Source organism: Zootoca vivipara, chromosome 1 (genome assembly GCF_963506605.1).
Source record: "Zootoca vivipara chromosome 1, rZooViv1.1, whole genome shotgun sequence".
NCBI lineage: Eukaryota > Metazoa > Chordata > Lepidosauria > Squamata > Lacertidae > Zootoca > Zootoca vivipara.
Window position 1 is genome coordinate 60,432,260 of NC_083276.1, and position 13,858 is coordinate 60,446,117.

The 13,858-nt window shown below is 42.0% G+C and overlaps 1 protein-coding gene across 1 annotated transcript in view; it reads left to right on the forward strand.

Annotated features, from left to right (window-relative positions):
• Nucleotides 1-13,858, forward strand: part of GAS2 (growth arrest specific 2) — a 124,835-nt gene that overhangs the window by 51,250 nt on the left and 59,727 nt on the right. Inside the window, exon 4 of the mRNA XM_035117548.2 lies at nt 5,758-5,899. Coding sequence (XP_034973439.1) covers nt 5,758-5,899 — 142 coding nt within the window. The remainder of the gene's footprint in view (nt 1-5,757; nt 5,900-13,858) is intronic.

Consider the following 13,858-nt stretch of genomic DNA (forward strand, 5'->3'; position numbering starts at 1 on the left):
TTTTGTCATACATTGGGCTGAGAGGAACCACTGGGAAGGCCCTTTATGAGTTCCAACCAAACGTTCATCAGATGTTGACAGCACTGAAAGAAAGGTCTCTCCCAAAGATCTTTAAACCCAACCAGGTTCATACGGGAGAACAGAGCCTTTCAGATAATCTGGAGCCAAGTTATGTCATCAGGCTTTGTAGATCACAGCCAGAACTACCCAGAAATGGACTGAAGCTGTTTTAACATGGGACTTGCATTCTCCCTATAGCCATCCCAAGTTAACAGACTCGCTGCCACATTCCGAACCAGCAGAAACTTCTGCATGCTCCTCAAAGGCAATTCCACACAGAACATGTCACAGTCATCCTAACAAGCTGCAATTTAAGGCAAATGTCACATCTGATATATAAATTTTTGCATGCATTTCTTTACATAGCCATAGATTTTTTTGTCTGGTAACCCTCTCCCAATCAAACATAGCATTACTATTTAAAAAAAGGTTTTCATAGAGACCATGCCACAGCAATGACAAGCAAGGTGCAGCTGGCACTTGGGTGGGTGGCAGCAATAGTGGATGGGCCACTAACCTGCCCCCTCTCCCAGTCCAGTGCCTGAGTCAAGGGACTCACCTTACCTAATGGGAGAGCCGGCATCTACATAAGGCCCCTGCAGGGTTTCATTGTGGGAGCTTCAGGAAAGCATATCCATTGAAGGCTGCAATCAGTCAGCTGGAAGTAAGTTCCAATGTCCAAATGGGACTTCATTCTGAAGTGGGATGTTTTAGGATCGCACTGGGTAACTTAAGCTTCCTTTTAGACAGGATTTATTTTTATTTTTTTTGCAGGGGCAGCATCATACTGGGCATGACTAAATTCCCTGGGACTGTTTTCTCAAACCTTGTCCATACAAACCTTGACCTTGTTGGGTCCATCCACGTTTTGCCTCCCTATATTTTGCCCTCTCCTTTATTCATTTCTTTTTAACATCTTTAAGTCTCAAGCAATAATACTAGAGTTCCAAAGCTAGACATGATGCAGTTTCCCCTGAACTGTAGGTCTTATGTTTGACTTCTCCCCCATGTAATCAAGCTCCTCTCTGTATGAAGAACAGTGTGTTTGGCAGGAGCTACCACCTCCCTGACATGTAAAGCTTTCTATGTCAGTTCCTCCCTCCTCCGCATCCTCTTTGGGTTGGTGTTTAAAGATGGGATTCTGGCACCTACAATCTGAAGTGAAATGGTTCAAGAAAAGCTCTTCTGTTTGATTCTACTGTATGTGTAGATCAGCTGGGGGGTGGGGAAGAGAATGGAAATGATAGCTTCTTTAGGCATAGTAAGGAAAACCTGAAACTCCATTTTCTATAACCAGTGAATGATAGCAGGTATGAATGATTGCTGCAACACCAAGAAAATATTAGCTATCATATTTTGATAACCTGGGTGAGTCAAACTGTTGGGATCCTTTTCCGATAAGCAGCCTGGCTGACTGCAGCCCCCACTGTTTTAGGGCTTACTTATTCACAGGAATTTCAAAGTGAAATAAAGAAAGGGTAGCTTCTCTTTCCGAGAGATCTTAAAATATGCTTCGAGTCTCCCCAAAGCAAACATTTTAAAAGCAAAATTATGGAACCTCTTTTGGAAAAATTATATCAATCTATTTCTTTTTCCATGTGATTTCATAGAGCCAGAGCCCCTCTTGGGGTCCCGAAGCAAACCTGACCACATTTTTCCAGGCTGACATCATCTGTTTCACTCACACTTTCACATCCTGCATTAAACCTCCTGCATGCACATCAACAAGTCAGGATTGTAAAAGGAGTGTAACTGGGGAACTGTTTTTGGGTGATATTTGATAGGAGCAATTGTGTGCACTGCTGTTTTAGAGTAACTGTGGCTATAGTCTACTATGTCAACAAAAGTCACTTTTGCCATATGGAAACCTAATTATGTCAGGATGATCTGTTCCAAAACACTTTGGAGAAATTCAAGTCATTTAAACAAAAAGTAAATCAGTTCTTTTCTTTTCTTTTTTTGAAAAAGCATTTGAGAATCAACCTTCCTTAAATAACAGTGTTCATATTTCAGAGTTAGAACTTACAGTTAACAGATTTGAGAATAATAAAAAAGGACTTTTTAGTTATTTTTAGGTGGTTGAGAATTTATTAGGTGAGAAGAAAACATAGATATTTCCCCGCAGTCCTTCAGTATAAGTTTAATCTTACTTTCATTTAAGGCACTGAGTAAAATTCTGGCTCTGTGGATATGAATGGCAAAATGCTCCTTGCCTCCCCACTTCAGTGTCAATAGTATTTTAAATAATAAACAACAACTGTCCTGCAAAGACCCACACATTAAAGCACATTCAAAGCATATAACCTCCCCTGAGGGAATGGAGTTTACCCCTCACAGAGCAACAGTTGCCAGCAGCCTTTACAATCTACAGTCCTCAGGATTCTTTGGGGGAAGCCATGTGCAATGAATGTGCTTTAAATGTATGGTGTTAATGTGACTGATGATATTTTGGTCTCCTGCACATGTTTGGCCCCATTAATGGGAATTCCTTTTCATGAGCCCCATTGAGGTACAGTAAAACTGCATACGGACAGTTCTCATGCATTTCAGTAGGGTCCTTGCCCAGCAGAAGTTCTGCATCACACTTAAATATAGTGCTGCAATGACAATTTTAACGGGAAGAGCCCAATATGTGATGCTCACACACAATCCCCTGAGCACCAACCAGAAAAGTTAAGGAAGTCCTGGGCATTCCAGAGCATGCTCAGTTCACTTGGGTCATTGGCCAGGCCTCTGGTCTTCATTGTAGGACTCTATCCTACAAGATGTGTGACACAATCCAGTGGTTATACAAAACAGGGAAAGTTGGCATGTAGGAAGCTGCCTTATACAGAGGCTGACTATTGATTCCTCTAGCTCAGTGACTGACAGAAGCTTTCCAGATTCTCTGAAGATGCCATGGACTGAACCTTTGGCCTTCTCTGTGTAAAGCTCTAACCCTGACCTACTGCCCCTCCCCCAACTAATGCACCCCCTCCCCCCAAGAAACAGAAAGGTGGATAGTGGTAAATACAAGCTACTGTGCAGGGAAGCCTGGCCATTACTGATCTCATTGAGGAATTATATGGCCAGAGGCCATCAATACTTGCATAGAAGGGGTGCCAGCAGTTGTCATTTGTTATACAATAGAAATTCTGCTGAAATTCTCTCTTCAATACGACTGTTAAAGGTGCAGGCGCTTTGGTAGCATTCAGTTCTAGTCCTATTCAAAGAAGACCTATTGAAGTAGACCTACATAACTAAATTAGGTTCATTATTTACATTGTGTCTACTCTGAGTAGGATGTAGTTGTATACAACTCGCTGTCATGTTTGGCATTTGAGAAGCCCCCAGAAAAGCTGTCAAATCACCCCAGGGGGTTCCTGGATCAGAGCTTGAAACCACTTTGCACTATGTGATTTACATACATTTTAAAACACCAGTTCTGGTATTTGACCTGCATCCCAAACAGGAGGCAAAATGGAAAGTCAGAGGAAGGAAAAGAAATGTCTTGCCAGTGCATCCCCTTCTGCGGCAGTTACGTCCCAATGATATGATGCTGTCTTGCTGCTCCTTCTGCACGCTGGTTGCTCCAAGCAGTGAGTCACTTCTGTGGTTTGGCAGTTGCTTCCTGGTTTGTCCGCAGGCTGCCATCTGGAGAGAGTGGCGGTGACATAGTGGCTTGAGCATGTGCTTTTTGCGTTGTGGCTCCAGTTCTCTGGAATTCTCTTCCCTTCGAAGTGAAGCACGCTCCAACATTGTCATGTTTATGTCGTCCGTTAAAAACTTTTCTTTTCTCCCCAATTAGCCTATTTTATTTCTGCAGCTTTTCATTTGTGTTGGTGTGTATGTCTTAAGACTGTTTTATGATCTGCATTATCTTTCATGTTCTGTTTTCGTTCTCCACTCAGGTATTCTCTGAATATAGAGCTATTTGTAAATTCAGAAACAAACAAAAAAATGTGTGGGAAGGGACCCCAACATTATAAATTTGCCAGTAAAAAATCCTAACTCAGTTTATATACCATTATGAGTTTGGGGAAGTAAGTTCTGTACAGAGACCCTTCTAATCCCTGGATCCAGCAAGTGTTGACATCTAATCAAGGCTTCTAATTCTTGGAATAGCCAGGTTATGCTCTTAGTGATGTGTAAGGAGAACAAAGGGAGAGGCTTCATGGGAGATGGCAAATGGATGGGACAGATAGTGAAAAGGACAAAAGCCAAAGTTGAGAGCTGAGATTATTATTTTTTTAGGCAGTGAAGTGACTTAGAAGGAAAGCAGCAAGCTGGGGCGAGAGCCAGAGCAACATTTGAGAGCAGTGTTGGATTTCTGTTTGAATTCAAGGCTGCAGCTATGGGAGAAACAAGGGTCTCTTGGGGTGTTGATGCTGTGAGCCCCTCCATCGTAGGCTCAGGTTGTATATATGCGTAAATAAACCATATATCATAAAGACACCACAGTCTCTGCTGTGCTACATTCCCAAAGGAAACATACACGCCTAGAACCCCTGGAATATTGCACCGTTTGGAGATTGGAGTGGTGTGTGTTAGCTACTGTAACAGCACCCTGTCTGTTCCCAAAACTATTGCATCACTTCAAGTGGTCCTTTGGGCTTGGATGCTATATCAGCTGTGATTCCTTTGCCAGTAGCTGATGTTATGTGAAGCCCATTCACTCCCATGTTGTTTGGCTTCCTTTCCCCACTGCCCCCCCCCTTCCAGTGTTTTGTGATGCTTCCAAGAAATTATTTGGGACTAGTTTTTTTTTTACCCTATTTTTCTTTTCACAAGCAATCTATGTCTGGACATGGAGCTGGAAGCTTTTGCAGACATCATTTGAGCTTCCCAGCGCTTGGCTTACACAGAATCTTGCATTTTATAACCAGATCCAGAACAGAAGCAGATACTCCATAAATCACTTTAATGGCCAAGCTGCACATTTTAACTATTTATTTTTAGTCTTGCTTGCTCTGGGATGAGAAAACTTTGAAAGTGTATGGCACTGTCACACCTATGTATCCTGCCAAGCGGATCCGCCCCCTTGTTCTTAAAAGTTGATGTCATACAAAAACTGGCCATTTTTAGCAGTAAGGCTGAGAAAAAGTGTATTCATCTCCAGCCCTCTTAAAATTCCAACCATCTACGAGTTTTATACATCCTGTAAGTGTAGACAGAGGCTGAGAAGAGGGGCATTTTCACCTGATCCAATACCCCTTCAAGCCCAGCCCACGGGGGGGTGGTTGGGTTGAAGCCCAAATATCCCCCCTCCCCCTAACCCCAGAGGGGTCTATAAGAGACTGCATAGGGAGTCTGGGTAAAAAAGAGGTCAGTCAGGGCTCCTGCACCTTTTGATATGTGGACGAGGGAATTTTAGTAGGTGTAGCTTGTCATGCAAGCTAAACTGTCTAAAATCCCCTCTTCTGCACAACTATTAAAGGTGCGGGAACCCAAGACTACCTTTTTCTATCCACCTGCAATAGGTAAGGGTTATGAAAGATCTCGATGCATGTGAGTGGAAGTCTTTCCACAGCCCTCTGGGATCTGTATGTTCACACGATTACAATCAGTGTAATAAAACTAGGAATGTTAAAATATTTTCCTATCGATTAACTGGAGGCAGGCACACCCTGGGAATATTTATTGAGAGGCATGTCTAAATATTAATAAGCATCCTAAATCATAATGTAATGTATAATTGTCTTTCTATTTGCATTCCAGATAATGCCGGTGAGGAGAATCCCATGCAAAGCCAATGCACCATCTGGATCCTTTTTTGCACGGGACAATACAGCAAATTTCTTATCCTGGTGCAGAGATGTGGGAGTAGACGATACTTGCCTATTTGAATCGGAAGGTTTGGGTATGTGTCAACTGCCGCACATCACAATTTCCATTGTACTTATATCGAAGTGTCAGTCATGTCCCTAGTGATTACACTGGGGGCGGAATCAAATCAAGCTGTCTTTGAAATCATGATGCAACATTGTGTCACTTTTTTAACAGAATGTTCTAGGTCATAGCTGCTTATTTGTTTTAAAATACTGCAATCAAAATATTACAGATACTGCCTTCTATTAAATGTGGTATTACTCTGAGTTGTGATGAAAACGAAGGATGTTTAACAGAATTTCAAGAGAAAAGCCTGTTCTAGTTTAATTTTGACCACAGTCAGTTAATTCTGCGCTGCAATTATGGACACAAACCTTGTGACAGTCAGTTTCACCTCACACAATTGAACTTTTGTCCTGAAGGAATACAGAACACCCTGTGCCATATTGATGGCTGCAGGTCACAGATATTTTGATGTCGATAGTCACTAATTGGGATATTAGGGAGCAAGCATAACTCCACGCTGTAACTGAATGAAGGGCCTTAGGCAATGCTTAGGCTGTTCAAAACCTCCTGGCATGCTAGCAGAGAGCTCCACCTGTGGTAATGCACAGCAAATGACAGCAGGAGATGTTGGGTGTGGAATGGATGAACCAGATCAATTACTCCTTTGTTTCCCTGACAAAACAGCACAACTTTATTTCAGCCCTGGAGCTGGTGTAGTTAATTCCCTTCAGCTACTGTGAGTTGGTAGGAAAGAAGAGAGGAATTGAGTGCCCAGACCTCCTGCCTTATCCTCAGTGAATCTGCACAGTGGGTATGACAGCTGGGCCATAAGCAGATCTCTTTTCCTCTTTGTCCAGGAGCTGGACTGAAGAGGAATGGTGGGGGCTGCCCCCCTTTCTCCTGAACCTTCCTGAGAACAGGAGGACAGTATAGATTTAGAACAGTGGTTTGCAGAAGGGCATCGTTCAGAGGCTGCAGAGGGGAGAGGCTGGGAAATATTGGAAGAGGAATAGCAGGAAGAAGGAACACCATGGCAGAGACAGCTGACAGACTCAGTGTCTTTGGAAAGCGTTCCTGACCCCACCTCTCCCAGGACCAGGCGAGCATTGAGGGTAGAAGGCTCAGAGGCAGAAAGTTCAGATTAGCTGACGGAGGGGTGACATAGAATAGGAGAGATGGGGTGGGTGGGACTTTACTTGGAACAACATTATTATCTAGGGGATACTGCATTCCTTCGTCTCTTGCTGTGAATATTGAATAAATTAATTGGTAAGAACTTTTATTGTCTATCTGCTTATTGCAAGCACCCCCAAACTCAGCCCTCCAGATGTTTAGGGACTACAACTCCCATCATCCTTAGCTAATAGGACCAGTGGTCAGGGGTGATGGGAATTGTAGTCCTAAAACATCTGGAGGGCCGAGTTTGGGGGTGCCTGGCTTATTGGCTGTCACAGTGGGAGGGATCATATTCCCAGAAGCCTGACAGTAGCTACTGTAGAACTGGGAAGATGTCTAATTCTGCAGGACAGGACCTCAGTTGGATCACACATAACGTTTTACTTGTATATTCAGAATCAGCATTTTATGAATGCATGAAGGAATAACTAAATGCTGAAACAATGGTCTATAGAATACTGGAACTATGCATGGTTCTTGGTCTTTCAGTTGCTGGCTCTTGAAAAAGGAATTCTATCTACATATAGTAGTTCAATTAAGTATGCTTATTGGATCATTGTTATTGGCATCATTATGATATCCTCCAAATATTTCTGTATACTTAGGATGTGACTTTGTCAGCTAATTGTATGATTACTGTTCTCTTATTAAGCATATAAAAATAAATACACTCTGGAGTGCAAGAGAAATGTAAAAGGACATGTTGCTGCATCATACCAGACCCAGTCACTATACATTTCAACAACAGCCAGAATTCTGTATGCCCAAGCATGGGGAAAATGATTAAGCAAGTAGATTGGTTCTGAGATCCCACTCCCCCTGTTTTTCAGAAAAATCTTAAAACAATGGAATATTATAAAATTTACAGTGATGTTAAATGGCAAAGAAAGACTAGTAGATGGGATTAGTAACCCAAAATGGCAATAGGGAATTCGGAGTGTTAGGAAGTGGTGTGGATTATATGTTGACATTGAGGATTAGTAAAAGAATAGTAATAGTATCCTGCTGTTAGGACATGAATAAGGATAAAATATTGGAAGCAGACAAAAGCCATAGGAAAAGAGACATGCTTGATTTCTGCAGGAATCCAAGGTTGTGGCTATGGGAGAAGCAAGATCCTCTTGGGATGTTAATGCTGCGAAGCCCCTCCATCCTAGGCTCAGATTGTATGTGTAAATAAACCCTATATCATAAAGACATCACAACCTCTGCTGCCCCTCATTGTGAGGAAACCGAACCCTGGGGTAAGCTAGGCTCCTGGAACCTCTGGAATCTTGCACTGCTTGGAGATTGGGGTACAGTGCAACAATATTTTCCTGTGGAGGGAAAAAAGAAGAACTAATAACTCCAGTAAGCTAATTCTTATTTTAATTTCATATTTAGGCCAAAAACAAGTCCCAAGTGAACTAATAATTAAGCAGCAACACCAAAATCACTACAGCTCTGTAATAACTGCACTTTATTGCTTTGCAGTGTGCACTTAAAACTGTTTAAATGAAAGAGGGACGGTATTACTGCTGGAATGGATCCAAAGTTGCCTTGCGTGAGTGAGTGGAAATGCACCTTTACTCACACAAAGCTTCGCTGACTTCACTCCCCATCCCATCCCACACAGCTGTCCAACGCTATTGAGGAAGGTTCTCCCAACGGTCAAGAGGAGACTTTGGTGATGTTTCCAAAGGTCCGCAGTGGGGAGGGAAAAAGGGGCAGGAAAGCCATGTTACATGAGTGGAACTCTGCCCATACTTACCCAGATCCACCCCTTTATTTCCCCCGATAGCATTCATGATCAATTTGCTTTCATGAAAATTGTACCATACTACTTAAACAACTCTAATGCCAACCCAGACCCTGGATTCATCAGCTGAGGCCCTTCTGTGTGTGCTTCTTTTGAGGGAAGTGTGGATGGTGGTGATATGAGAATGAGCCTTTTCAGTAGTGGCTCCCCTGCCCAGGAATGTGCCATCACTATCAACTCTTAGGCAATAAGCAAAAAGGTTTCTTTTTATCTGGGCTTTCATCCTTTAATTTGGAGGATATTTGTACAGTAGTCTCTTTTGAACTGTGGGATGTGTATCAACATGTTATTTCTTTTGTGCTGGTTTTATAATGTTTTTGATCTTTGTGGCGTTGTGGGTTAAACCACAGAGCCTAGGGCTTGCTGATCGGAAGGCCGGCAGTTCAATTTCCCCCGATGGGCTGAGCTCCCGTTGTTCGGTCCCAGCTCCTGCCAACCTAGCAGTTCGAAAGCACATCAAAGTGCAAGTAGATAAATAGGTACCACTCAGACGGGAAGGTAAATGGTGTTTCTGTGCGCTGCTCCTCTGGTTTGCCAGAAGTGGCTTAGTCATGTACGCCGGCTTCCTCGGTCAATAAAGCGAGCTGAGTGCTGCAACCCCAGAGTCGTCCGCGACTGGACCTAATGGTCAGGGGTCCCTTTAACTTTACTTTTACTGTTTTGCCAATAATTCTAAGTTACTTTTGGGGACAAAACAACCAATAACTGCAAATAATAATAGTATGTGTGTTGTGTAGAGTTTTCAATCAATCAATAACCTTTATTAGGCATGACAAGTTCAGGAGCTTCAGAACAAAATTATGGATAAAACATTCACGTTATAGACTTCATGAAATAAAATACATATTAATTAAATTAATATTTTAAAACAATATAGTAGAGTTTTACATATAGCTCTTTGCTACATTCGGGAATTGTTTTGTTTTGAAGTCTTGTGGTTGTTTCCACAAAATGTAATCCTTCTTCACAAACAATTACTGCTTTTGTTGTTGTTGCTGCTGCTACTGTTAATATAATTATTTCATCATTTTTTATACCAAAGTGCCTTACAGGATAAAAACTGAAATAGCAAACAAGTTACAAATCAAATATAAGAACAGGACATAAAATGCTCATCCAAATAAGAAATAAAGTCTAGCCACTCTACTTTTAGCCACCAAGAAATAAAGGTGAAGGATTAAATAGTGAGATACAGAAGCTTGGAAAATGACTTTCCAGATTACACACTGACCTTTTTGCTGGCTGATTCACCTAGAGAACTGAAGCAGAGTATGAGATGGACAGTTTATTTTTATCTTGACCACCTCTGCCTCCAAGAAGCAACAATTTCAGCAAAGTCATAATCTTAATAATATAATTTTTCCTCCTTTCATGCTTATGAGAAATCTCTTTTGATACAAAATTTAGGACAACCTTTTGCCTCAAGATTGCCTTTCAGCCGTAGATGAAGAGAATCAATTGTTTGGTTGGACTTGGAATCAAATAAAAAGTGAAAAGCTGTTGTGATGGGAGACAAGTCTGCTGGAGCACTAAATGAACTCACTGTGCGATCATCAAGAGACTTCTGTTTTCCACTGCTCAAAAGGTTTTTCAGTGTGTGCAGCTCTTATCTGGATTGCAACTGATCTGTTTGCCTCCCTTTTCGACATTCTTTTCCTTGCATTTTTAATATGAGAGAAGATTGTGCTATCTTCATTCTGTCCTTGGCTTCTAATCTTACTCATCACCATCATTACGTGATAATTATTAATGTATTTTATTACATCCATTCCAGGCATTTATATACCACCCAAGTAAACATGTCCTCCACTCAAAAATCAAAATCAGTCAAATATCTACAGCTAATTAACAGTTTTTAAAAAGCTCGTTTTGTGTGTGTGTTGGCATGAGGCATTATGACTAGACCACTCCAGCAAAACAATGTTAATGTGATGATATCCTTTTTAATATGAATGACAGATTCAAGCCACCGTTCCCAGCGACCATCCTTTGTGACATATGTGTCGAGAGGTCTGCCAGTTGGATGGCCCCTTGCTCTGCTCTGGTCAAAGCCATGATGATGAAGTTAGCACAGCTACTTGCTCAAGTAACGACTTGCACAAGTTTTTTGAGAAAAAGAAATATTACCGCTTTGGGTGCTGGGTGTGTGTTTGTGTGTGAATGTGGGGACAGTTTTTCCTCAACCGACTACAGTGGAACCTCGGTTTATGAACACCTCGGTTTACGAATTTTCAGTTTACGAACGCCGTGGACCCATCTGGAACGGATTAATTCACTTTCCATTACTTTCAATGGGAAAGTTCGCTTCAGTTTATGAATGCTTCAGTTTATGAACAGACTTCCGGAACCAATTACACCCATGCTTCGGGTTAAGTACGCTTCAGGTTGAGTACTCCGTGGACCCGCCTGGAACGGATTAATCCACTTTCCATTACTTTCAATGGGAAAGTTCGCTTCAGTTTATGAACGCTTCAGTTTATGAACAGACTTCCGGAACCAATTGTGTTCATAAACTGAGGTACCACTGTACTTGCACTGGTGTTGCGCAGCTACATGTTTAGATAGCCTGTGCCACACACATCATCACACTTATGGTGATGATGCAGGCAATGTGTGTCAGGGCTTTCCCACCACTACGCAACTCTGGAAATCCACCTCAGTTACAAAGCTGGCCTACCTGAACTTCTGCCCCCTGCCCCCCAGCAGCTACCTAGATAACATAGTACTCAGGACTGAACCTCATGGATAAGTTACCTTCTTATGGCTACTGCTTTCTTTTCCAGCCTGCAAACTGCCAGCAAGGCACCCCTTGCTCTGTGCAATTTTTTTTAAAAAAACAACAACAACCCGCCAGCACATGATTTCAGTTATCAATTGCCATTTGCTCCGATTGAGCACTTGTTGTTTAGTCGTTTAGTCGTGTCCGACTCTTCGTGATTGAGCACTCAAGAGTGGTTTTCCCAGGGGGAGAGTGACAGAACAGGAGGATGTGTGGATAAACCAAATGGCAGGGTGGGACCTATAGTCAACCCCTCATAATCTTGCTGGGTCTTTCACACAGCAAAAAAATGAGGTAGAACGTGTTTCAACACACAACATTTTGAAACCCTTTCCTTGCCTAGCAAGTCAGGGCAAGGGTGTGATGGGAAACTAATTGGAATTCATTCCCTGAAATTAATTAAATTATATTTTGATTGAATACCTTTAGAAATGGAAGAATAACCAGTTTTCTTCCATTTCCCCATGCTTTCCCACTAAATACTTGTTAAAGGGAGGACTTGTTATCCCTTTTGGTGCTAGTGCAATTTAAACGAAGAAGAATGGCAATAATTGTAATTAGAAACCTTTCTATTCGTCCCTGCTAGGCAATGTACTTCCCACACATGCAGCAAAAAAAAAAAAAAAAAAAGACAGTGAAGGATGAAATGAAATGTGAAAGACTCTTTTCAATAGTGCTGTGAAATATGTCCACACATGACATACCTGAAATTCTGGTATTTGCAATGCCTTATGAAAGACTTTTGTATCCTTGTGACTTTATAGTTCTGACAACGTGGCAGTTGCCAGGGCAACTCAGCTTTTTCATGATTAGTAAGACAAATAGGTATGAAAAATCAGTGTAAATTGTGAAGGGCATAGCAAATGTTTGTTCTCTCTCCCTTCTTTGGCCGAGTGCTTGTTGAGCACCTTGGTGCACCTGATTTTTGATGTTTGCTTTCCCCTATATTTTCTTTTTTCTTTCTTTCTTTTGTTGTCGTTTAGTCGTTTAGTCGTGTCCGACTCTTCGTGACCTCATGGATCATAGCACGCCAGGCACTCCTGTCTTGCACTGCCTCCCGTAGTTTGGTCAAACTCATGTTCGTAGCTTCGAGAACACTGTCCAACCATCTTGTCCTCTGTCGTCCCCTTCTCCTAGTGCCCTCAATCTTTCCCAACATCAGGGTCTTTTCCAAGGATTCTTCTCTTCTCATGAGGTGGCCAAAGTATTGGAGCCTCAGCTTCACGATCTGTCCTTCCAGGGAGCACTCAGGGCTGATTTCCTTAAGAATGGATAGGTTTGATCTTCTTGCAGTCCATGGGACTCTCAAGAGTCTCCTCCAGCACCATAATTCAAAAGCATCAATTCTTCGGCGATCAGCCTTCTTTATGGTCCAGCTCTCACTCCCATACATCACTACTGTGAAAACCATAACTTTAACTATACTGACCTTTGTCGGCAAGGTGATGTCTCTGCTTTTTAAGATGCTGTCTAGGTTTGTCATTGCTTTTCTCCCAAGAAGCAGACGGCTTTTAATTTCGTGACTGCTGTCACCATCTGCAGTGATCAAGGAGCCCAAGAAGGTAAAATCTCTCACTGCCTCCATTTCTTCCCTTTCTATTTGCCAGGAGGTGATAGGACCAGTGGCCATGATCTTGGTTTTTTTGATGTTGAGCTTCAGACCATATTTTGCGCTCTCCTCTTTCACCCTCATTAAAAGGTTCTTTAATTCCTCCTCACTTTCTGCCATCAAGGTTGTGTCATCTGCATATCTGAGGTTGTTGATATTTCTTCCGGCAATCTTAATTCCGGCTTGGGATTCATCTAGTCCAGCCTTTCGCATGATGAATTCTGCATATAAGTTAAATAAGCAGGGAGACAATATACAACCTTGTCGTACTCCTTTCCCAATTTTGAACCACTTTTTATACATATATAAAAACAATATCCAGTCCCTGCTGCTTTGGAAACTAAACACGAATGTTCCATTTCCCTTCCTGTTTTGACTTCTCTGTAAAAGACTTTCACCTTCTGGTTTATTTTTATTTTTTTATTGTAAAGGCATCACAAAGAGGTGTCTTCACGACATTGAACATTAGAATTTCATAAATACATAAAGCGGTTCCACCATGAGAGGGGCAGGACCAGCAGTTTAAAAGAGCAATAGCAAAAATGGTGAGGAAGGAAGGCAACTGCACTTCGCAGGCCAAAGCGTTCCATAATGTGGGTGAAGACGCTGAGAAGGCCCTGAA